Below are 26,866 nucleotides of genomic sequence, written 5' to 3' on the forward strand. Positions count from 1 at the left end.
AATCTGATTTCTGACCCTCCCTTCCAGCACTTAGAGCCCAAAAGAGTTAGTCCCACAGATCCCACTGAATAGGACCACCTGGCCAGACTGACATCAGTCTGAAAACTAATTCCTAGCTTTAACATACGGTTGTAATAGAAAGATCATTCAGCTCTGCTCAGAAAGAGAAAACAGTTACACATTCTTGTGATTGCATTAATGAAAAGTCCTTCTGCTTTGCCATGTTACTTGTATTAGCCATCAGCTGTACATGCATTTGCTACAAGCTGAGCAATATTAGGTCTGCCACTGCTAAATGTATCCTGATTACAGAGAGACAGACAGAGAAGACTGACAGAAGCACCAGCTGAGAAAAGGGAAAGCTAAAGAAAACAGACAGAAAATAGAGAAGTAGATAGACTCATAGTAGTTTGTAGGACAGAGGGAGAATCTGAAAGATGGCAAGACACACATACATACACATAGAGAAGGATAGATAGATGGATAGATAGATAGATGGAAAAATAGATAGATAGATAGATAGATAGATAGATAGATGGATAGATAGATAGATAGATAGATAGATGGATAGATAGATAGATAGATAGATAGATAGATAGATAGATAGATGGATAGATAGATAGACAGATAAAAAAATAGATAGACAGATAGATGATAGATAGATAGATAGATAGATAGATTGCTAGATTATGTTCTAGGATAGATGCCTGAATGAATAGATATAGATGATGAAAGAAAATGAGAGAGATGAATGGATGGGTGGATAGGCAAAGAGATACATAGATAATTGGATAATAAATTCTCAATAATAATGCTGATGTAATTATGATAGGCAGACAGACATGCATACATGCCTATAACACTGTGAGAGATAGATATAGATGCAGATTCAGAGAGACAGAAAGAAAGAAAGAAAGAAAGATAGATAGATAGATAGATAGATAGATAGATAGATAGATAGATAGAAAATCAGCTGCAGTTATGAGTTAGTTTCTGTGTTAAGAGTTAGATGAATAATCCATGCCAGATTGAAGTACACATACAGAAGCAGAATACAGACACATAGCAAGGCAATTGGATGGATCTTACAGGTTCAGTCCCTAGTTGCCAAAAGTGGTTAAAATGCACCAGAAAGCAAAATGGGTTAGAAAACTGAAAACACACATACTTTGCCCTGAGCCTTTTAAATGTGCCATATTCCAGGTGGCACTGAGCGAAAGGCGTTTCGATCCACAGCCAGAAAATCACAAGAACCGTATGAACCTGGGAGACCTCCCCAGATCAGCTCTCACATAGCTAAACTTTTCTACTTTAGCAGAGCTCCCAAGGAAAACTTTCCTGCAAGCTCACTGTAGAAAAGAGACCTGCTTTAACAAATTGCAGTTTTTTTCCTGCCTCTCTCTAAATGGTAGCACTTTTTTTTTTTGACAGAGGAATGAGAGAGTTTAGGTGAGGGGGGCGAAGGAGGGAAGAGAGAGAGCAGGAGGGTTTGGGACAGTGGGAGGGAGGCAGAAGGGGACAGAAAGTGGCAAGCAAGGGAAAGGGTCCCTGCAAGAAAGGAGGGGTTTGGTGGGATGGGGAGAGGGCAGAGAGGAGTGGAGGGGCTCAGATTTCAGCTCTGCTGGGGGCAGGGGAGGACTAAGATGTGGGCATATACGTTGACTTCAACCCACACAGGAGTATAACTTCAGTACCTTGGCCCAGAGCAGTTAGTACTAAGTTTCTGCTGGGGCCTGGTACTGGATTCTCCTTCTTTTCCCAAGAAATCGGCTGCATGAAGACAAGATAACTATTGGAGACAGCCATCCTCCTTCTCCCCTTCTCTTCACATTTTTCCCCACAAAGATTCTGCATGTCTAATATTTAGACATGTTTAGCTTTGTGGATTCAAGGACTCTAGTGCTGTTCGCAGCCACACAAGTCATTTTATTAGCGGTTGTACGATGCCAAGATGAAGAAGATGTCCGTAAGTTGCCATTTCTTTAAAGTTTTTGCATTATTTGTATGCACTTGCTGAGAGGAACCTGAAATCAGCCTGGGGAAAGGTTAACAGCACTGCAAAGGTTAAGCCTTTCAGCTGGTTAAAGGGAAAAAAGAGGGAATATAACATCCAAAATGATATAAATGTGAATGGGGCAAGTGGTAACAGGTCAAAGTGTGTAAATGCATCGGTAATCTCTGTGTCGGAGACTGATCCATTCAAGTCTTCTGCATCCTGGGTAGTGAGAGCATCCAGTGCACTGCACTTTGGGAACTTGGCATCTGTGCTGCAAACTTCACTTGGGCTACGGAACTGGGGGTTTATTCAGATAATGTTCTGATCCCTGGCCAAAGTGACCACAATGCTACATGCAAAACAGCAGCACTCAAATACTTTGCCTGTATGGAACAGTATCTGATTAACAACTTCTTTCCAGTTTAGATTCAGACTTTAAAAATCTGTATTATATTATTGTCCAATGAACAGTGTGTGGCCCTTCAGCTTTAGCTGAACTGCAACTCTATACCTCCAGTTGTCGGAAGGTGATTGCAGTTTAGCAAAAGGGTCTCAAGTGAGATATTGTTTATACAACAGAAATGTAAATGCATGTAATGGTTAAATAATTCATTGTGAGATGGCCCTGCTAGTTACTCCAGTGCATAAGACACTGTGGGGATTGATATGCATTGAATATGATTGTGGTACAGTAGGTGCTATTGCTGAGTATTGTTCCAGTAGGGATGTGAAACCTTATCCCCTCTATGAACAGCTGAAATAACCATAAAAGAGGCGTTTAATGACACTGACTTACTTTAGAAGTTGAGGTTCCTTCTGTTTAAACTCATGCCTGCAAATGTTAGCTCTTACTGATTGTGAAGGAAAGGAGACTTAAAAATAGGTTTTTGTTGCCCTTTTTAGACAAAACACAGCCCTGCACGTCTGGGGATGGCAAGTAAGGTGTTATTAGTATAAGGGGAGAACAGAAGCTGCATTCCTGGGTAACTGATAGCTTTGGAGAACCGAATTGGAACGTTCCCACGAGGCCACCTGAAGGTTGAAAAACATTCTAGGGGGCTTCCATTTGTTCCAAGGAGCTCCTTTAAATAGACTCACTTTTACAATAAGTTAGGCAGAAAGCCCTATTTCCATGGCAACTCAGAAGCACTTCATACTCTAGAAGTGAATAAAGAGAAAACATTTTCTTCCCCTTTTCCTAATGCTTTATTAGTAATCATTATCACTGTGATATAAATCCTAATTAATGGCCATCAAGATTGTTTCTATTATTATTGCTTTCAGTATTGTTTCAGTTGTAATTGTTGTATTTAAATGACAAAATAAGGAGAGAAAGTAAAAAGAAAACTGGCAAAAAAAGAATGGAATATATGAGAGAACACCTGGCTACATAGCCGTCTGGGCAATTCTTCTAGTTAAATGCTGGAAGCTTTCTTTCTTTAGAGAAAAATGTGCAACTTGCTGGGGCAGGTCCCAATGGTTAGAGAAAAAAATAAAAATTCCTTTACGAGTCCTTCACATACTACAGACTGTAAATCCATTGCACTGCTAGTATGGAAAAGGCATCTTTTTCTGAATATTTGCCAGGTTTTTTTTTTATTGGAATACCTATTCTTTTCCATAAAACGTTCTTAATCTGAACTGCACATCTGTAGAAAGGGGAATATGTGTGAAATGCTCAAGTAGCAGGCTGGAATCTCTCTCAGCTGATCTACTGTCTGTATAGTTTCCAGTCAAAGATTGCTTTTCATAGCTTAAATCAGGGCTTTCAGAGGGTTCTGGGAGTTGTAGTTTTAAGATAGCTGAAAAGTTACAGCCCCCTGCCTTAAATCATATACTTGCTAAATACATAGTTTACCATTAATACAATTACTGGAAAATAGACATGCTTACCTATGGCCTTTGAACTGTTGTTGAACTACAATCCCCACCAGTCCTTGGCTGTCGAGGAATGCTGGGAGTTGTAGTTTATTAGCTAGAGGACAGAAGGTTAGACATCTCTGATGCAGAAAATAGATTTTGGGTGGCACCTGTCAACTTGAGGGTTTGCATGTTATATAATTCCCCCTTGAGGAGAAAGCAATAATAAAGGAAAACATACTCATATGGGAATTCTATAAACTCATAGAGGAAACCTTATAAGTATGTTATTGTTGAAGACTGCTCTGGGATATGAGGAAATGCTCAAAACTTTTTAATGTACGCATATTAAGTCTAGAGGTCCATCCACTGTATTTATAAAGGTGATTAAAATGGAAGGGCCTTGCTTAAAGGCTTCAATTCAGTATTGTGATGGTTTATTTGCACTGGGAGGATTGGCAGCAATGGTTTCCAGATGGAGTTGAAATGCTGCCCATGTTTATTTAAACTGGCCCCTGACAGTGAAATGTGAATTGAGACCTCTGTGTATTTTACAAAAAGGCCCATTCATTAAGGGTCCTCTGGGCTACCCAAGCATGGGCCATGGACCCAACGGGAGTGATGCAGGGTCTAATCAAGATCACTGCTTGGGTCACAATGGATTAATATGACATCCTTTGTTATCTAATAGCCTTTATTAACAGAATCTCATCCTACCTTTCAACAAATGTGAGAACTAGTTGGTATGTACCATTCTTCCCAGTGTTTGATCTTAGCAAACATTCTTGATAAGTACAGATTTTTCATCCAGTAGCTGCATTTTATTCAATTATGCTCCTTTTTAGCCTTTACTATTTCCTATTAATTTGCTTTATGAGAAACAGTGAAGACACCTTAGGGAGTCTAATTTCAAAAGCAGATTCTCTAGCTTTTAATGACCTCAGGGAGACTGTTATTAACTATTCACCATAGTTCATGTTGTAATATTATACTACAACTTCCTAAACTCTCAGCCAATATATACTGGATGAATGCCCCCAGCTACTCACACCCTCCTTACAAGACTCCCTGCGCTAGCTTTACCCAGATCACCTTTGCCTCTTTTATTTAACACTGCCCCCACCTGGTTAAGAATTTCACTACACCAAAAACTATTGTAAATTTTGTGTGCAAAATAGCAACACATGGAGAAGATGGACATTTATTTGTATGGACATTTTATGAATTTCTGATGTTTTTTTATTATTTCTTTGCTTCCCCTTTCTGCTTCCTTATCAATGTTAACCCTTCCCACTCTGATACAGTGGCCACAGGCAGCTGCGTGCAGCATGGGCAGAGGTATAGTGATAAAGATGTGTGGAAACCAGAGCCCTGCCAAATCTGTGTCTGTGACACTGGGAATGTTCTCTGCGATGAGATAATCTGCGAAGATCCCAAAGATTGCCCCAATGCTGAGATCCCCTTCGGAGAGTGCTGCCCCATCTGCCCAACTGAGCAATCTTCTACCTCCAGTGGTCGTAATTTATTTATTATCTATTTTAAATAAATTACTTGGGCATACCTATGGATGAAATACCTTTCTCTAACAGACTGGGCATCCATAGGTCACTGCTGGACATTAAAAGGGCACCTCTTGTTTACTCTTCTGCCTCCAGTATAGAAGTGCACAAAATTCTAGCAGACTATATTATTTTTGGGGAAAATACACTGTCTATATATATATATATATATCTATATATATTTACAGTATATTATAGACCTTTAATTTAAGGATAACATCAGAAGAGTGTACACTGTATGTGCTCATTTGATTTAAAGCTTCATACCACAAAGTATAAGCTTTAAAGATCTCTTCTGGCAGAGATATTACTAGCACATACCACACAAACCAAACCTAAAGCATAGTGCCTATTCCAAAAAAAGACAAAAAGCCCTCTCTCTTTCTGTTTGATAAAATAGCAAACAGAGCCCTTTACACAAGAGGCAGGAGATAAAGTATTACCTGAGGTCCCCTTTTAACAGGTTACCTACATGGGCTGTACTGTAATTTTAAATGCTGTTTATATAAGTTTAATTACAGACCCATGTTGGTAATGAGCAACTGCTGTTTTTGTTTCATACTAAACTTATGTTTAACGGTGCATTGTTCCATGGCTTCCTGTTACTAACCACTGCAACCTATGGCCTTATTCTTACAACATTTCTCTCTCAATTTAGAGAAACTAATCCTGTTTTTATTTGTTTGCTAAACTTTTTTTTATTTAGTTTTTTCCATTCTTCCATGTCCATGTGCTTAACATTTCCATGCTTAAATGAGAAGGTGCTTCATTTTCCTTCATTAGTCCTCTGGTCATTCTATTAGAGAAATCCATACTTGATCTACATCACTTCTTTACACAACCCCATCTTGAATGGAGCAGTTGGATTTTATTTTTATTTCTGGTGTTTGGGGTGTGGTTGCTGTTACTTGAACAAAGCTATGTTCATCCTTCCTTTCACTTTGGTTATGTTGTGTGTTTTTGTCATTGACATTGTTTCCTTGTTTTTTGTGTTTAGTTGCCCTTTATGTCTTTAATGATCAGTGACAATATTTAATTTTGTTCTTATTTTTTACAGGGCAAGGAGTACTCAAGGTAAATTACTGCAAACTCTGATTTTGTTATGTGTTTGTGACACATCCTCTACATTAAAGCTCCTTCATCCCACATGACTGGTCTATAATGTAGATGGATCTAGACAATCCAGTGAGAACCAGGATCTTTCAGGCCTGCCTTCCTATTACAGCCTACAGGAATACATATTTGTTTCAATATCTCTAAGTCATAACAGGATTCTGGGAAGAAATTCCTTAAGGCTCCTAGAAAAGTCCCATTTACATGGGCTTTGTCCCATTTACATGGGTTTATCCTATAGGCTAAAGCTCACCCACTGGGTTTAAAGCAGAAGCCAGGATAATAGCTGATCAGATTCCCAACTACAGACCGGTTTATATCTCTTTAAGACTTGGCTAGACACAGGGTGAATGTGTTTTAATGTAGACTAGACTTGCTTGGTAATCACTAGACAAGTGAGTTGACCTTGTTCTAGTTTTGTGTTGATAAAAGTATACTGTATTTGTAAGGAGGCGTTATAGCCACTATAAATCTTAAGTGAAACCTAGTGGCGTAGGGTGTTTTACATAGAAAATCCTATTTATCTGACATTTGTGTTTATTCATATGAGTTGAAGCAGCAATGGTTGCTCTTAACATATCCTTTCATAAAATATTATATGCCCTCCTGTGGCCAAATGATAAAAAATGTAGGGATGCTTGCTTGGATTTGCCTAGCATTGATCAGTTGTTAAAGCATATAAAATCTTCTTCATCAATAATTGGTCAGTGTATTTCACCTTTAAGCTATCTTAATTATCTTATGAGTGCATGAAATGCTACATAACCTAGAACAAATGACTTAACTGCCAAAGCAGCCTGTTTTAGAGTAATATAAATATATCTATACACATATATCTATACATATTTATATATAAAATGAAAACATAGATAGGTTATGATATTTTTTAGAATCACTGATGGCCTGAAAATGTTCTTATTTTTGTTGTCATTCCCAGGGCCAGAAAGGTGAACCCGGTGATATTAAAGATGTAAGTGGTTTTCTTTCTGGCTTTCTGTCTGTTTGGCAAATTAACATTAAACCTCATACAAGTAAACTAATAATCATTACTTTGTGGGTTTTTTTTTAACCAGGTTGTAGGACCAAAAGGACCACCTGGACCACAGGTCTGTAATTTAATGTTAACCACATCATCTGGATATTTTGTATGATTATTTTGTGTTGGGATAATGTTTATTTTTCTTCATGATAAATCCCTTATCCTATTTTAGGGACCTTCTGGTGAACAAGGACCTAGAGGAGATCGTGGAGACAAGGGCGAGAAAGTAAGTGAATTTAGAATTATGTTATCAACAAAGAAATGAGTGTCACACTACTTCTCCTGGGGTTAGAAGCTAAGTATAATAATATGCTGGACCCCTGTAGGGTACCATAACATACTGTCCTCTTGTTTTTAGGGTGCTCCTGGACCCCGTGGAAGAGATGGCGAACCCGGTACTCCTGGGAACCCAGGACCTGTTGGACCCCCTGGACCTCCTGGACCCCCTGGCCTTGGCGGAGTAAGTAGAAAAATGCACCAAACATTTGCCATAGCTCTGTGGTGTTCACATTTACTCTAGATCTCAGAACTCAGCTCTCAGTGCTGAAAGGCCTCACTGTTACCAAGTAGCACATAACAGTCATTCATTGTAATCACTCAGTTTGTTTGCATTCCTCTGACACAATATATCTCCTCTGCTCAGCAGCACTTTTTTTTTCTAAAATCACTGACCTCAATACAAGCGCATGATTATCCCAACCTAGAAATAGTATGCCCTGCCATTGTCTGTAATGTGGAAGTTTCATAATAATAATTTGGAATCACTTTTTTCATATCTTTTAATATTACAGAAATGTTTGACCTCCCAGTAGCACAAATAATTTGGAATGAAACATAACTAGCCAGGGACTCTGGCTGAACAGAAGTCCCTCATAACTGAATAGCAATCACTCACAAAACAATTACAAGGCTAGTTTCATGGGAGGAAAATAGGGTAGGAGCTATGAAGCATATCATTATTATTTGTAGACATGTTTTTTTCATTGGCTACAAATTGAGGCAGAATGGGTAATGTTACTGACCTTTTATCTGCCTCTCCTTTCATCATTATAGTGGGCAGGTGGTTAAGTCCAGCCTAAATGGGCCTTTGTTGTCTTCAACATTTTCATTTGAAGAACCCTACACCATAAAATAAAATGGCCCTTCAGTTCCAACATTACTTTCAAATTTCATTTTTTTTAGGTTATTAAAGTAAATTATAAAGTAAATTATAGTATTACCAGTATTTTCAGTCCCACTTAAAATCTTATACATTTAAGCCCAAACAAGTCAGAGATAACTGCAAGTTTCTTATTTATTAGGAAAGCTGGTAGCTTCAAAAGGTGAAGTGCTGCAGATATATCCTGGCATCCCAAAACAGAGGGGTGTGCATAGTAACCTAAAGTATAATCATAAAACAGATCCCAGTTTAGAAGGCAATGGATGATTTGCCAATAAATTAATTTGGAATGCTAGTTAAGTTGGTTTCATACTGGGAGAACTTAAGAGGCACTAATGCTAAAAAACCATACAGATCCTATAACAATAGTCACTAATAGTTACAGCAGTAAAATCTTATAGTTCCTGAGCTGTTTTAGCTAACAAAGGGAATAATGGGGACAGTGTAACAAAAGGGACAAAGTAGACCAAATATCCCATAATAACCAATCATATGTTTTATTTTAATTAGCAGACCAGTAAATGATACCTGTTAATTGGTTGCTAAGGGTTACTGGAACAGGACCAAACTCTGCACCTGTTAATACATTGCCCTATTTTATGAAAATGGAAGCAGTAGAGATAATTGTGTCTTTGGACAATTCCCAATGATATGAATTGTCAGTGACTGAAGACAATTACTGAGTGGTTTGATACTTGCAGTTACCTACAGTACTGCTTCCCAATACATTTGATATTAGATAAATATTGACTGCAATAGAAAAGGCAAGATTTTGTACAGCTTTTTGCAGCAGACAATTGATGTTAATGTACACTGAAGAATTTGAGCTATCCTTCTCAAAGAAATAGCAGACACATGGTTTCTACTATGCCTACTAGCATAAAAATGGTATGATTCAGGCATAATGGTATCCTACACTACTATAATGTTATATATGATGCAAAATCTGCACCACGTCTAGTAGCCTATAGCAACAAGTCAGTAGTTAGCAGTTAATGGTGACTTGTATGAAAGGAACCATTTGATATGGGTTACTAAACCTGGTGCAAATATTGTGTTGGTTATTACATTACCCCTGTATGAGATAGTAACAAGTGGAAGATTTTCTAGAGCTCTGGTAACCCCCGAGCAACCAATCAGTAGGTAGCATTTACTGTCTATTGGTTTCTAGCCCAAGAGCTAACATTGTATCTAACATTGGCCCATAATGTGTGGTGGCATATTTATTAAAGAGGATTTCTATAAATTAGGGATTGCCAAAGCATTGGCCAAGTAGTTGTGTCCCATAAACCTCAGTCAACAGAGGCCCAAAGGTTGAACTCTAATCTTAAAGGGTGTCTTAGGATTCAGAAGTATTTATTTTATTCACCCATAGCCGCCAATCGACAGATAGCATTTACTGGTGACCAAACATCTTATTGGTAATATTTGTTGTCCATCTGTTTAAAAGCAAACATCCAATTGGTTGCTATGAGTTACTGCACCAGGAAAACATTCTGCCTTTTGTTACATATGGGTTTCTGAACTAACGGTTTATTATTGCTGAAGCATAGGTATTGTATATGTCCAGTATTAAAAGAATAGGAAGACATCATGCAAACATATGGGAGTGTGGCAGAGGTATAAGAACTAGTTACTATGAGGACAGTATACAGGTATGGGATCCCTTATCTGGAAACCCGTTATCCAGAAAGTTCCGAATTATAGAAAGGCCCTCTCCCATAGACTTCATTATAAGCAAATAATTCCAATTTTTTAAAATGATTTCCCTTTTCTCTGTAATAATAAATAAACAGTACCTTGTACTTGGTCCCAACTAAGATAAATTTAATCCTTATTGGAGGCAAACACTCCTATTGGGTTTATTCAATATTTAAATGATTTTTAGCAGGCTTAAATTGTGGAGATCTAAATTACAGAAAGATCCCTTATCTGGAAAACCTCAGGTCCCGAGCATTCTGGATAACAGGTCCCATATCTGTAAAAGTCACATCCTGACACTCTAGCTGCAGAAAGTACTAAACCAGACACACCAGTACATTCTCATAAGCTAAATAGTAACATTTCCAACAAAACAGTTTCTGTTTCCAAGGGCAGTGATCGTTATAGGTCAAAAATTAACTTAAAACATTTATAGCTAGGAAAGCTGCAAGCAGCAAACACACTCTGCCAAACAGACATGCATCCTATGGTTTCTACATTTCCACTGGTACAGAGAATACATTAGGACACACTAAGTTCTTATACAGTATCAAGTATACCAGTGGTATAATGACTGTGCCTACCTTAATATCTTCTTGTGCCACACACACTTCAGACAGCTGGGCAAGGCAAATATGAATACACTGAGGCCCTAAAATTTTTGGAGCCTTTATGTTGTAAAAGGCACAAAGTTTGTTCAGGTGCAGTAACCCACAGCAACCAATAAGATGTTGGCTTTTAAATAAGCAACCAGTAAAAGCTTCTTAGTCCCATTGTTGTATTGTTCCATCACTGTTGCAGGCTAATATAAGGTCTCTATAAAGCACTGCAGCAACATCAATAAAAGACATATGCATTTTAAAGGAACGCTTAACCCTGATGCTAATTTATATTTAATGCAGAATAGTGAACTAGTGAACCTTACTTTTACAGTTCTTTTGAAGTGTGTTTTGAATTTTCAATAGTTCATAATTCATAATTCAATCCAAAAGCATGTTAAGTCCATTAGTTTCTTATATCATGGGATATCATTTTACCAAATACCCAAATCTATTTGGCCATGAACACATTCATTAGTCATTATTAGATGACTAATCATCTTCCAATGTCTAATATGTTCATTGGAAGATGCTTATACCTCTGTATTCATTTAGATTAGATCACATGAGGTTAGAATCTTAGGCAGCAGACCACACCTACATGCTCAGTGGCATCTTACAAGAGAGTGGTAGTGAATCCTTTAAAGTGATACTGACACTAAAAAAACAACTTTTCAAAATATGAATGTACATAAAAAGTTACCCATAGGTCATTTTTTTCACTGATAGGGCTGCTTTTGTAAGTAATTGTTACTTGAAGTTTTTAAACCTGACTGTTTTGCCAACCTGACTGTCACTTCCAAACTATCAGTTATAGCTTCTAATACTAAAAGACTACTGGGGCACAATTATGGCAGCCTCCTTATAGAGGACATAGAGGATCAGATAGGTAATATAAAAGTACCAGGCAAATACTTTTATGGCAAAATGATTAAGGTCATACAAAGACATTGTTATGATACATGCAAAAAAAGGTTTCATTTCTGGTGTCAGTATCTCTTTTATGTAAGTCCTCTAAAGCATGCATTAAAAAATATTTATATTTACCTTTTGCAGTAATGCGCTAGATATGTTTATAGTGAAAGTCAATTAGCTTTTTGGTTAGTGCTTATGTACATTTGGATATATTAATAATGAGTCAATACATCATTTAATATATTTAAAAGTAATTATTTTAGAGCTTAGATGAATTACAGATTCTATGAACAAGAAAAACTATTGAGCACATGCAAGGTTGTCTTCTCAGTAAATTATCAAATCTGATGAGATTCAGTTCCTGATACACTTAAGCAGTGCAAAGTTAGGTTGTGCTGTTTGTAACATCAGGACTCTCTTTCCATCCTGGATTGGTCCATCATTTTTTGTGTATGAGCACAGAGCTCACTAATAAGCATTATGAATAAATGGTGATAAATGCATGCATGCTTGATTTCTAAAATTCTAGATTTCTAAAGTCTAAAACATATTTCCAATTTTGTTTCTGCAGAACTTTGCTGCTCAAATGACAGGAGGATTTGATGAAAAAGCTGGTGGTGCACAAATGGGAGTTATGCAAGGACCAATGGTGAGAAGCTCATTTTGTTTTCAACGGCTCAGGCAAATATATTACACTGCCACCTAGAGGTCTGGAGCAAGACTATGCACGAATTGTACTGGCATTCCCTGAGGGAAACAAGCTGCATACTGTACTGAGACAGAACAGACTATGTAACATAGACTAGACAAATTAGCTAAAATGGCTTTGATCTTTTCTCTCCTTGCTATTTTGGCTGAAAACCTAAGCCAAAAACCTCACGAATAATATTTCATGGGTAAACACAAAGTGCAGTTTGTTTTAGAGGCAGCATGCTCATGGACTGGAAGTTAAAACATTCAGACGGCAGCTACAACTTTGCAAAATCCCTAAAGAATTCCAACAGGAAATGTCTGTATTGCAGCCTTTCTTGGCACACACTAAATGAAACTTAGAATCTTGAAACATGGCTGCCTTCCAGCTAAAAGCTTCTTAGGGCTGCTGTAAATAAATATAGATGTGTTACACAGTATTAACAAATGGCACACAGTTACTGGCGCTGTACAGAAGGCTATTGATTTGCTTCTCAGTCATGTTCAGGATGGGATTCTAAAGTCTCTACATTAATCATGATTTGTTATTATTATTACAGGGCCCTATGGGACCAAGAGGACCTCCCGGCCCAACAGGAGCTCCTGTGAGTATTTCTATTCCATAAACAAGCTTCTCCACATGTTTCTCTTCTCCACATTCATTTCTCTTCCATCAACACTGAATCCAGAGCTTAACATATATTCATTGTTTCAAATTCTAGGGACCTCAAGGTTTCCAAGGCAATCCCGGTGAACCTGGTGAACCTGGCGCTGGTGTAAGTAATTAGAGAAATTTTTAATAACTGTGAAATGTTGAAACAACCATAGGCCCCATTAGGTGCAATTACTAAAGGGCACAATCAGAGTTTGCTTGCATGCAGTACAGTAGCATAGGATACTGTACAAAGTGCAGCCTCACTCATACCATTTATAAATGGGGCTCACTGGGATGTAATGGGATGCCGAAATGCGATGGAGCCCTATCAAATACAGGGCTCCTTTACACAGACTCAGGATTGGTAGCTGACACATTTCCTAAGCAAATCCTAATATGCTTATGAAACTCCCAAACTGATCACCATTCTGGTACCACCTACTATACATAGCCCCCTATTATATCGTATTGTATAGCGCTGCGGAATATGTTTGGCGCTTTATAAATAAATGTTAATAATAATAATAATATCCTTTGTTCAGCTTAAGTTTAGTGGGTGGGTGGACCTACAGGAAATGCCAGTCAGTGGTAAATATGAAATCTGGGGAATCTAATACAGGATATGATGTCTGTTTTAAACATTTGTAGATCAGTTGGCCACAAACTCTACTCTAGACCAGGGCTTTCCAGATGTTAGACACCTAAGCCAGAGATAACCCTCCAAATGATTTTTATGGGGTTCCTCATCTGGCACATGTGTGGCATCATCATTTTAATGTAATATTGCCCACGATCAATAATTGGCTCACTATATGTTATATGTAATTGTTTGTATTCATTCCTCTACATTATGATTCATTCAAGTGATATTCAGCTTATGTCCCTGTTGTTAACCTACGATTCACTGCATGCCCAACAATCTTCGGCAATTATACTTCAATCAGTGTAAAGCCACAGGCTTGACATTCCCTGGTTTAATTAACAGAGTAGCAGGCAGCTCCCCTGTGTTAAAATCACACTGAGCTGTGGACCTTGCCATGAGCCATATGGGATATATATGCAGACAAACATTCCTCTTTGAACTGTGTAAATAAACACAATATATCATTACACAGCGGATGTCTGTGGGGGGCTGGCAGGAAAGAAAGGAAATCAAAGAATACCAAAGACACTTTTATTTCCAGTTTACAGTGTTTATCTGCAGATTGTAGGTGAAGCTGAGCATGCAGTCTGTGTGATCAGCTGTCTGGAATTTGCAGCAACATACCCCTTCCTTTTGTTCCCCTAATGCTCACATAAGTACTGTGCTGCTATACATCTGCTTCTGCATCCTAAAGGACCCCTTTGCTGTCATCACATTATTTTAATTATTATCCTTTTGTTTATATAGCAGCATAAAATCCACTTTCACGAATACATGCATAGCTATTACAGTACACCCATATATACATAGTGCTGTACATTAACCCACTGATGATGCATTTTTTATGCACATCGATACAAACCTTTTTCCATTGAAAGAAATTCTTGATTATTTCAATCAAGAATTAGCATTCCCTTTCTACTATGACAACGTAACAATAATATTCTATTGTATCCATGCAATAGATTTCAGTGGGTATTCATGAGATTCTGGAAGCTGGCCTTATTGGTTAGTTGGTTACCCAAGTTAGTTCATCAAAGGTGAATCCAGTTGAATATACAAAACAATCAAACCTTCTCTCTGATATCTTTCCCATAGTCTGGTACTGGTTGAATTGAATGGACTTATTTTAGAGCTTTAAATTTATATATGATTTAGTCTAAATGTTTTTCTTTTCTCTTATCATTGTAGGGTCCAATGGGTCCCCGTGGTCCTCCTGGCCCTGCTGGAAAGCCTGGTGATGATGTAAGAATCATTTTCTATTCTGTATTCTAGCAAATTAAATCTTTCAGGTATTCACATCCCTTTGCAGGTTGCTCTGTAGCTGAAGGTAGGCCCAAGATTTATATCAATGCCATAAAGTCCCAAATATAATAAATGAAATTGCTGCCAAAGCTTCCCTGCAGCAAATGTAAACTTGACACTCCAAATACTGCTGTGTACTATTCTCAGCATCCTCAGCCAGGATACTGGGTGTCATAGTTCAGCAGCTATCCCTGCCCAACAGAGCAGCACTGCATAATAGCAGATAGATTTCTATTTTCTATTGTTTCTTTAAATATTTTGTTTGTTCCAGTTGATAGAATATTTGTCTCCCTTGAGTATATTTGCAATATATAGAGAAACTGACCAGTATTTATTTCCTAACTATAGGGTGAAGCTGGCAAACCTGGCAAATCTGGTGAGCGTGGACCCCCAGGACCACAGGTAAAATTGCCATTGACAAACTGATTTAAATAAAGCAGGATGTAATCAATAGAGGGAGCTGGACAGAGCAAACTGACATTATTCAAGCCAGTAACCTAAACTTCCTAAGTAAGAGCTAACATATTGCTTTCTCTGCAGAGGTAAATTAAAACATTTTCCATAGACTACAACAGCAAAAACAACCATAGTAAATACATAATGATGTTTATGGAGAATGCTCAGGCTTACCCCTACCAGTTCCAAGCACATACTGGGGTCTGAAGGACATTAATAAAAATATATAGGTTTTACTGAATTACTGCTTAATATCATCTTTATAATGTGGAACATTAAACTCATTATATAAAGATATCTAGCTTAGTAAATGGCATAGTAAAATGAATAACTGGGAAGGCAAAGGGGAAAGTATAATTTTACCTAGAAATATCCAGCTTTTGGGAAAGCCAATTAACATGATTACCAGCACTTGGGCTTCTGTATCACAGCGCAGATAATTTTTAAACCATAACTGTTATAGTCCTTCTATAAAGTAAGGCATATTTAAATGTCTCTTTCCATTCTGGATAGTCATGTAGTGGTACATATACCAGTTGCATCAGTTTGGATGTATTGTGTGACACTGAAGATCTATAGACACAGAAATGTAAAACACACCTAAACATGAAAGCTCCCAGTCCTAGAGGTAATGGGAACTACAAATTTCAGCAGACAAAATAAATCAAAAAGTTGAACTTTATGGTAGATTATTGGTTCTGGTTGTGATGCTGACTGACACACTGGATTATGATGAGGGCAGGCCCAGACTGGCAACCTGTGGATTCAGGCAAATGCCAAAGGGGCTGCTGTAAGGTACCATAGACACTGTTTAGTGGGTTGGTGGGGATGTGAAATGCCAGGGCCCATTTTGAATCTCAGTCTAGATAAAGGTTTTGTTCTTTGCCCTTTATAATGATTTGTTCTTCTTTTTTAGGGAGCTAGAGGTTTCCCTGGAACCCCAGGACTTCCAGGAGTAAAAGGACACAGGGTTTGTATTCACTTACTGCTCTTTCTTAGCTGTCTATACACATAGATTCTGCATGCACACAGAGCAGAGAGTTGGCTCAATATGCATTTCCTTACATGCTAGTTTTAACTTAAGGATCTTACAGACATTTGCACATCTATTTAGAGTGTCTTGGGTTTAGGCATAAGCATAACTTGGAATAAATGTAGGTAATGAACTGAAATTAATGTGGATGTGTTTCTTGCCTGTAAAATATCCTACAACATCCAAAGGAATCAACAAAGTGACCACACCAGACGTATTGGTCATATAGTTCCTTAGCACCCAATGCATTTATTTGGGGGCAGCAAAAAAGGAAAATAAAGCCATCAAGTTCCCTAAAGTGTATATGGTGCAGTAAGACACATAAGTGGGTTAGAACATATAGTATTTGTACACATTCTCTTCTAGAGCATTCTCTTCTAGAGCATATAGCTACATCTTAGCCAGCTACTACTACCAATGTTAAATAGTGCCATGTCTTTTCTCTATCATTAAATAACCATTGCCATTATCTTGTTATTCAGGGTTACCCAGGTCTTGATGGGTCAAAGGGTGAAGCTGGTGCTGCTGGTGCCAAGGTAAACTTTTTTTTTATTCTGCTGAGAGAGAATTGCACAGCCACCAAATGTTGTCCCCTCTACCTTCTTCCCCAACCACAGGAGATTGTGTTGTTGTGCTCTATTTTTTTCTGGAGCTGGAACCTCTGACTTATAAGCAGAAGTTCATTTTATTAAATGGCATATTCCCTGTGTTTTCAATTTGGCATTCATTTGTCTGAGGTAAGGAGCTTACCTTGCCTTATGGCTGAAACACCCCTGGGGATTTTGTAGAACTACAACTCCAAAGATCTCACTGACATAGGTTGGCCAGCCTTTGTGAAAATAACAGAAAAAGCATATAATAAACATCATTTTTACATTTAAAACATTATTGGTCAAAGTGCCCCTCGAAGACTGGAGCCAATGGCAATGCCTGCTGTGACCTGCCCCTAAAACTGACCCTGATTAATTATTCATATTATGTGAAAATGTTAACTGCCATTCACTTGTCAGTATCTGTTGCCCCACCATATTATATGTTGCATTGCAGCTATAATGTACTGTATATGGGATAGGACTCAAGCAACCTATGCAGTCACAAAGTAATCCAATTGTGACAGCCAAATATACCCTATATACCTCTGTCTGAGTTTATATTGTGTTATAGAGAATACTCTTAGCTAATATCTTCATTTTTGTTCCATCTTCGTCTCTAGGGAGAAGGTGGTGCTACTGGTGAAGCTGGATCTCCTGGTCCAATGGTATGTAAGAACATTGTTGCAAAAATCAATAGTAACATTTTATCAGAAAGTCAAAAAGCTTTCTAGTGAAAGGATAGCAATTATGAGTATTTGATGACCAGTAATCTGCCAGATCAACAAAGGAAAGTGAAATAGGCCAGGACTACCTACAAAAAGCTGATGAACCCTCAGAACTCCATGACCGTTAAGCAAATACTACCTGTAAGTAAAATGATAGGCCAGGTTTTTGAGTAGTGAGAGAGGATAAGGCAAAGTTTGTTTCAAGTGTTGAATATAATAAATATAATTTAATTAAGCTACTAAATATAATTTACAAGGCTGCTAAACATGGAACCTATTTTTATATGTTTTCAGGGTCCCCGTGGTCTTCCAGGTGAGAGAGGACGCCCTGGAGCTTCTGGTGCTGCTGTAAGTATTAGATTGTTTTTTAAGATGTGTCTGTTTCTTCCATACTTAATAGAATTATACTTTTGTATAATTCTATTATGACACAACCTTCATTGTAAAATATGGCCTTCCCATATGGCCTATTCCCCACTACATTGATACCCTAACTGAATGCTGTATTTCTGTTTGTCCAACTGTCAGCGGCTTAAGTCTATTCTAGTGAACAAATCTCTTTTCTCTTTTAGCGACATAATGAAAGTCACTCAGCACTGTCTTTAAGCTGAGACCACATTAAACAGATAATGTTAGTACAGGGCAGGCTTCTTTTGAAAGAAACTGTTTTTAAAATAAACATCTCTGTGGGGAACCTAATGTTCTGTGTTTGAAAAGAAGTCAAGGGTGTCAGTAAGATCTGTACAGTGTTATTAATGTGCATTGAACATGTACAGTCTAGTAGCCCTTGCAGGCCTTAGGCCCTAAGAAAACCAGGGTTATATTGCTTAGATACAGACACTCAGTCTTATTTTTAATATCTTTTTAAGGCTTGATATTTTTATTAGGAGACCTGAAAAGATAACAATTCCTTATATCAAATCTACTACAACCCCACATAGTTGTTTTAAGCCAGTGAGTAAAATAAACGAGAAAGATGTTACAGCATGTATTACAACATACACCCTGCAGCTCACATATATGGTATGAGCAGCATATTTTACTGTCCCTTAAACATTGGGTTCTAGAACAGTTTTTGTTTAGGCTTGTTTCCAACATTCCACCATAACTCAGCTTGGCTCACAGCTGCCCAGCAGGGATTTAGCTGATATGTTAGGAATATTCCTTGCTTTCTGAGTTTAGGATATCTGCCACTTTCCCCTCACTGTCCATGTCTGATCCAGTTACCCCATAGCCAAGAGCATGTTGCAGATTTCACTCTGATAAATGTACAGAATGACATAATAACAACTGATCTGATGATACAAGATATAGTTTTTAACCATCCGAGGGACATATTTTCCTTTGCACTCCTTACTTGCCCAATTTTAACACCCAGATTTGAAAGTGAAAACATGTTACTTTGGGTAATTTGGGTCTTTTTTGGGCAATAGCATATATTCTTTAGGTATACGATTACCTCCTATTCAAAATTGGACTGGAATACAATATACATGCTAAGTGACTAATTAGCAATTAATTTTGTATGCATGATGCATGGCTGCTCTGGGACTAGTGCAGTCTGCAGCATGCATCTCATTAAGATTGCTGTTTACTTTTGAAACAGCAATTTCATTACTTCTTTTAAAGTGATGAGGTTGCAGTGCTAATCAAATACCTTTATTTCTGTTACATACCTTCATATACATGAATATGTATTTTATTATGATCCTGTAACTGCTTTTACATAATGCACCCATAGGTGGTGCTGTGTCAGTATATTTACAGCAGTTACAAGTGCTCTTGCCCATAGCAGTTACATAATTAAATCAAAGATCTGATTGCTTGTTAGGGGCAACTGCACTAGTGCATTTTAGCACCTATCATAGCAAATCAGCCCCACAGTAACTAAGGTTCTTTACTTGGGCATAAAGGGGAAGAAAAGCTCAAACTTAAGCTGCACCTTTACTAAAAAGTAGCATTCACATGCACATTCAGTTTTAGAATTTTTAGAACCATAAATATATTTTCAATACATGTTGCTAATAATAATCAGTTGGGCAATGTTTAGTTCAAGTTTATAGTACACAGCAATTGCCAACAAAACTGACGGTACAATAGGATAAATATCTATGTGAACTTTAACAATACTGCATAATTATAATTATTAGATATTGTTGCAGTGTAACTAGAAGCAACTAATCAGATGTTTGCTTTTAAACAGGCTACCAGCCTGGGGGGTTTTGCAACTTTTATCAACCTTTGTGGTCTTTAAAAAATAACAAAAGTGTATGCAGTGCTGCATTTTCCCCACTATGTGGCAGTAATGTGATACAGCTACTAGGAGACACACACAGTAGCCTAGAAGAAATTCCAAACACAGATCCTATCATAAGAAACTCAAGTTTCTAACTCTAAGCTGCAGTTAACATATCACTATGATATGCTCTCTGGCAACACAAGATTTACTGCTTCTAAAGTTGAAGGTTGTATGTCATAAATATTTTAGAAGAATGTTAACACATTACGAATTAAGAGAAAATTGGCTGCCTGCCTGTGAATGATACATCCCTGTGCTATTTACTACTGGATGAATTAGTTGGGATAAGGGCCTCCATTCCAGAAAGCTCTCCAGCTATTACTTTACCTGCAGTTATCAAGCAAATAGAAAGTTTATATTTTACAGCAGGTGCAGGTTTATTTTGTAGATCTGTAGTTCTGAGAGTATGCTGGGAGTTGGAGTTCAGTACAGTGATAATTCTTGTTTTAGTAATGCGTTTCAGTAATTTTCATAGGAAATTAAAGTTTGTCGTTCAGTAAGGGGAACCTTTAAAAGACACACATATTTCTGTAAAATAATCTGCAAATTAAGTGCATTTTGATGCATTTCAGCAGGTTAGACCATAGTGCAGTTTGACCTTACCAGAGTTCTGATTGGCTACATCTGGGAGTTATATAAATATATCAATTCTGGAAATGTTTCTTTTAATAAAACAAACTTCTCATAGGTTACTTTAGTTGACCGGACCATGGAAACGTAATGCAGCACATCATAGCCTTGTATTGGCAGTTAATAACATTCATGAGACTAAATAATACATTTTCTGATAAATTGTATGAATTTAGTGGATTTTCTTAAACATTTAGATGAGAAAGATAATTTATACTTTAACTTTGTGGCAAAAACAGTCAGTTTTATTCCATCACATTTATGCTTATGGGTATAGAAATGCTACTATCTACATTTGCTACCATATTTCATAGATGATTCACTTTTAACTTAGCCAATGTTTTATTTTCCCAGGGTGCTCGTGGTAATGATGGTCTTCCTGGCCCTGCTGGTCCCCCAGTAAGTATTTTCGTTTGGCTTCTTTATCTCTCTGTATTTTTAGAAGAGCATTTCATATTATTTTGACATAATAGAAAAAACGATTATAAACCTGCATAAGATTTGCTCTTAGTTACTCTGCCTTTACAACCTGTTAGAGGTCTGCAATACACTTTATTTCAACTCTTACTGCACCCTGATTTCCCCAACAGCCAACAGTATTAACACTTTAGTATAAGCAGAGGCAAAGCTGCTTACTGTTATAATCACTTGCGTTGAGTTGGCTATGGGTTTCAGGTCTCCATGAAAAGAATACTTGCTTAAATAATAGATGTCCAAAATGCAGTCATTCAGCTATGCACTGCAGGTCCCACAACCCCTTGCATGTAATTGGATTGCTGGATATTTTTGGTATATTTTAAGGCAAGGTAAATTAGCCTAAATATGTACATTCATCAAGTATATATTCCCTACATTAAAACCAGCCTAAAAAGTTTCTGACTGTATACGCTCAGCATTGGGTAATACAGCAGGCAGTAAATGAGGGATGCTGCTCTGTGCCATCATGCAACATGAATGTATATGTTGTTTCAAACCCATCTCCTCACTGACTTTATGCTTCATCACTTTAGGAAACATTTTATTGTTGTATCTCAGATACTTAATTGTTTCTGTGTATTTTATAGGGACCTGTTGGCCCTGCTGGTGCTCCTGGTTTCCCTGGTGCTCCTGGTTCAAAGGTATGTATAAATACTAAGCTTGACATATCCTACTTTAAAGCTCCAGTTCTTCAGATGGCCTGTGGTCTATAGGGCTAAACATTAAACAAGTGTAATAACCTTTAGGTTCTGAATCACATCACACAAGGAAACAAATGAGAGTTCAGTGAATTCCTAGGAATGCAAATTGGTTAAGGCTAGAAAGAAAAGGCTGCATATTTATTGCTGGAAAGGAACACATCAAAAAGCAATGTTCCCAATGCAAACTAGTTATCATCATACAGTTTAGCTTCATTGCTTTTATCAGCTGTATTTTGGTCTGAAGCAGGAGATAAGTAATTTCAGTTATTTGTAATAAAATTGCTACCCAAATAGGTTTGCATGTTACAGATGTAACTTATTATTCCAGACCCAAAGGCTTTATTGCATGAAACAGTGACAGTATATCTTCATGTCAAAATCACTAGGGCTTTATTAATAGAGAAGATCAGATGCATATTTCCAAAATTTAGCTGCTGAAGTAAATTGATACAATCACTAAATTGCCAATATTATGTTTACATTAGCTGCACTTTTCATGCTTAAATATAGTCATACTATGTAATAAGTAATAATACTAATGTAATAACAGTCACAAACTTTGCTCTGGGTCTAGCAACCAACAGCAGTCAATCAGATTTGCTTTCTAAAAGGTGACCAATAAATGCTACCTGTTGATTGGTTGCTGTGGGTCATTAGACTAGATGCAAATGTTGTGACTGCTTTTACATTTCCCACATAGAGGCTGTGCTCTGCCTCTGATACGGGACCTCAGTATTGGGGCCTTCCATATGTCTGCAGCCCAGATGATCCTTTTGGTAGCACCTTAGGCCAGACCATAATTCCCTATCACTTGTTCCCAACAATCTTAGTCAGATATACGCATGTAAGCAAACTGAAGAATAATGCAGCCAGCCATAACTACGTAATTGATTGCTAGCCTGAAGCTGGTATTTTAATTTAAATATAGTACAGGCTGCCAGCACTTGCACATTAAAAGCTAAGTTAAAAACACTAAACATCTGTTTGTTATACATGCTTTTAGTAGCATAGAGAGTATTATAAAGTTAGCATATAGTGTATTGGCATCTGACTATAATAAATGACTTGGTGTGCATTGCAAAAGAGAATAAATGATCATTAGAGAGACATATTTAAGTGTAGCAGTCATAAGCAGTACACCAGTTCCCAAATCTATTTGTACTAGGTTCACTGTATACTCAATAAATACAGTGTAAATGGAGGGCCCAGGGGTTCCTGGAAATAATATAAACTGTTGATGGTAAATTACTAGAAACTATTGAATAGGATATTGTATGTTACTTGGCCCTCTTCAGTAATAGCTTCAGCCCCATAGATGGTAATCAGAAAGCATACATTCAAGAAATGTAGGCAGATTTCTTTTAATTTCTTTAATGGACCCCTTCAAAAAAATGGTTCTAATAGGTTATAGAAGGCACCTGTTATTGCACTATATAGTAGTTAGCACAATCATTGTTCCCCTGTACTGATATTGTGTAGCAGAATTTTAGCTACAAATAAATCATTATTATAGATAAAGAACAAGACCAGGCTCAGTTATTAAAATAGAAAAAATATGTCCCCATGTATGTATGTATGTATGTATATTTTTATTTATAAAGCGCTACTTATGTACGCAGCGCTGTACAGTAGAATACATTAATACAAACAGGGGGTTAATAAGATAATAGATAAATACAAAGTATAACAATAAATACAAATAAATAGAAGATACAGTAACAGTTGCAATAAGTTAAGAGTCAAAGACACAAGAGGATGGAGGTCCCTGCCCCGTAGAGCTTACAATCTATATAATCCCCATGCAGTGCATCAGTGCAGCAAACAATCAGCATCTAGCTTCCATTAGTTTAGTGTTGGTAGAATAAACAAAGAGAATGAAAAAAGATTTTGATTGGTTGTTATGGGTAATAAGAAATTTAGCTATTAGGTAACAAAAAAGTTTGTTTTATTTTTTTATAAAAGAATAGTATGAAAGAATAAATTATTTCAGAGGACAATATTATATGGCTATGGAAGAAATTGAAAATGTTTTGATGGTTTTATATAGTGTAAATCAGATGAATAAACACAGTTTAGACTTCTAGTGCTGAAACAAAATAAAAAAGAGATATCCTAAATAAAGATAAGGATCTACAAAAAGGCCCATTTTAATATTTTCTGTAGCATATGTAATATTTGAGGATTTTCTCTAAAGTGAAACACCAGGTTATCCACTAGATGGTGCTAATTTAAGTAACTGAGTAACCACAGCAACCACAAAATTGGATGTATTCAATGAAATAAAATAGTTGTGGCTTGGCTTATGTGTTCCCTTCCTTTGGTCTAAATTTGGTTTGACTGAATTTAACTTTTACAAATTGGCATAGGATATTATAATAGGATAATATTATACATTCGATATTACCATTCGCTAGAATGGATATTAGTCCTTATCCCATAAAGCTTATCCAATTGTAGGTAATGAAACAATCTAGCAAGCGTAACACAGTCAATATTCTTTCAAGCAGCATTGAAATAAAATGTAATGGTGACTATATATTATGACCAAAAATCTCCTCTTTCTATTAGGGTGAAGCTGGCCCAACTGGTGCTCGTGGACCTGAGGGTGCTCAAGGACCCAGAGGAGAATCTGGTACCCCTGGATCTCCTGGACCTGCTGGAGCTTCTGTAAGTTGCCATCAAACTTTTACAAACACTATGATATCAGGAAATTCTGAGATCCCAGCTAAGACTTTGAGGACTTTGTTTATAGTCCAAAAAGAGGCAGCTTGTACATGGGATCCCTAGTTTTTATACATTGTTTTAATCTGGACACCATTTGCCTGCATCCTTATCATTTCATAAATCAAAGGGGGGGCATCGTAGCCCTTCTACCTTTGGAATGTTTAGAAGCAAATGAATATGATTTCAATGCTTAACAAACTCAACATTGTATCATTAGCCAAACTATCCACACTTACTGTGGCCATTGACTGTTTTTTTTCTGAAGTACCTACAGATAGCTGAGTCTTAGTCCCACACCCTTTAAATTATGTATTAATTAATTATGTAACTATTATTATGTAACTATTATTATGTAACTTAAATTATATCATACACACCTTAAATTGTGTAACTTTCTACAGTAAAATATATTACGTCCTTTGCTTCTATGAACCTGTGTCCAAAACCAGGATTTGTATTAACTTAAGGTGTAATATATATTAATTGTTCCCCACCAGTTGGTCTGGACAATTAAACTCCCATTATGCTCTACAGTTCTTGATAGTGAAAGTACAACAGAAGGGCAAGAGTAAAAATAAAAGCATTATAGTGACAAAAAGAGATCAAACAATTGAACCTCTCAGGAAGGAAACTGTTGCCATATATAACAGATAACCCTAAAGCACTTAGCAGTTTGGTTCACTAGCTATTAAAAGCAATACAGTTTAGTTATAATGGAGTGTCTGTGATTAAATTGATTTTGTACATAGCGTTTAAGGACAATGCATAACTGTATATTAAAATGTTTATTTTTATCCCTCTAATTTAGGGTAACCCTGGTACTGATGGTATTCCTGGCGCCAAAGGTTCATCTGTAAGTAGCATTGCTCATTGATATATAAGAAAACAAAATGAGATATTTTACATAATGTTTGCAGAAAATGATTAAATGCTTTTTTACTTTGGTCTAATTATAAAAAAAAAACATCACTTTTTCTGAATAACTATATGTCCATAGTCTGCATAGAAAATTAGTTATATTGGAAATTAGAAAACTATTAGTAGTTTAATAAAATAGTAGGTATTTTGTTGATTTATTTAACTTCTTTCACCCCTTTTTACCTTTTAGGGTGCTCCTGGTATTGCTGGTGCCCCTGGTTTCCCTGGACCACGTGGTCCTCCAGGACCTCAGGGAGCTACTGGTCCTCTTGGTCCCAAAGGCCAGACTGTAAGTAAATGAATAGTATTAACACTCTGATATATTGTACATAGAATATAATACATATCCTAGTACTATGACTAATAAACTATATAATGTTTAATGACTAATGAGTACATATCTGTAATAATTGGACGTTTTAGTATTTTATTGACCAATACATTATTTTATGCTTGTGCAATACAAATATAATAAATATGTATCATGTCTTACATATGAAATTAATTCCCATTCTAATGTCTTATTTTAGGGTGACCCCGGTGTTGCAGGTTTCAAGGGTGAACATGGTCCCAAAGGTGAAATCGTAAGTATATGAGTCTTTGGAAAGCATTTTTTTATGGCTCTATATTAAGTAATTTAGTCATTCTTTAGCTAGTTTTTGTTCAACCCTATATATTTTAATCTGACACATGATAAATTAGTTACATGTACAAGCCTCAATAATTTTGCACTAAATGTGTAGAAACTGGTTAATAAATACATTTGCTTTGGTTAAATTTGGCACATATAGTCTAACCCTTTACCATTAAAATAAAGGCAATGCCTAGTCTACATTTATATTTATATTACAGAAGAGCAGTAATTGGTAATCAGATATAAAAGTTAGCCCCTAAGGGCTATTATTTGCAATATATGACTGGGCTCCACTTTATTTTCACAGGTGCCTATGCTTTTGCATTCTAAAATGTACATTTAAATTTGAAAACTAGATATGTTTACACCTGATAGCAAGTGTCAGCCATTTATTTAAATTGTTCCTATCCAAGTCAAGATATATAATATTCTTATACATCAG

General features: G+C 36.8%; 1 protein-coding gene across 3 annotated transcripts in view; it reads left to right on the forward strand.

Moving 5' to 3' along the window:
• Positions 1-1,671: 1,671 nt before the first annotated feature.
• col2a1 (collagen, type II, alpha 1) overlaps positions 1,672-26,866 on the forward strand; it is a 48,074-nt gene continuing 22,879 nt past the window's right edge. The window contains exons 1-22 of one of the 3 annotated variants that reach the window (XM_012956661.3): positions 1,672-1,966; positions 5,161-5,370; positions 6,473-6,489; positions 7,466-7,498; positions 7,602-7,634; positions 7,740-7,793; positions 7,926-8,027; positions 12,513-12,590; positions 13,192-13,236; positions 13,354-13,407; positions 15,121-15,174; positions 15,583-15,636; positions 16,607-16,660; positions 17,206-17,259; positions 17,937-17,981; positions 18,336-18,389; positions 21,325-21,369; positions 22,035-22,088; positions 24,717-24,815; positions 25,681-25,725; positions 25,981-26,079; positions 26,321-26,374. In XM_012956661.3, coding sequence (XP_012812115.1) covers positions 1,870-1,966; positions 5,161-5,370; positions 6,473-6,489; positions 7,466-7,498; positions 7,602-7,634; positions 7,740-7,793; positions 7,926-8,027; positions 12,513-12,590; positions 13,192-13,236; positions 13,354-13,407; positions 15,121-15,174; positions 15,583-15,636; positions 16,607-16,660; positions 17,206-17,259; positions 17,937-17,981; positions 18,336-18,389; positions 21,325-21,369; positions 22,035-22,088; positions 24,717-24,815; positions 25,681-25,725; positions 25,981-26,079; positions 26,321-26,374 — 1,434 coding nt within the window. In that variant the 5' untranslated portion in view covers positions 1,672-1,869. 3 annotated transcript variants of the gene reach the window in all.

Source organism: Xenopus tropicalis, chromosome 2 (assembly GCF_000004195.4).
Source record: "Xenopus tropicalis strain Nigerian chromosome 2, UCB_Xtro_10.0, whole genome shotgun sequence".
Classification (NCBI taxonomy): Eukaryota; Metazoa; Chordata; class Amphibia; order Anura; family Pipidae; genus Xenopus; species Xenopus tropicalis.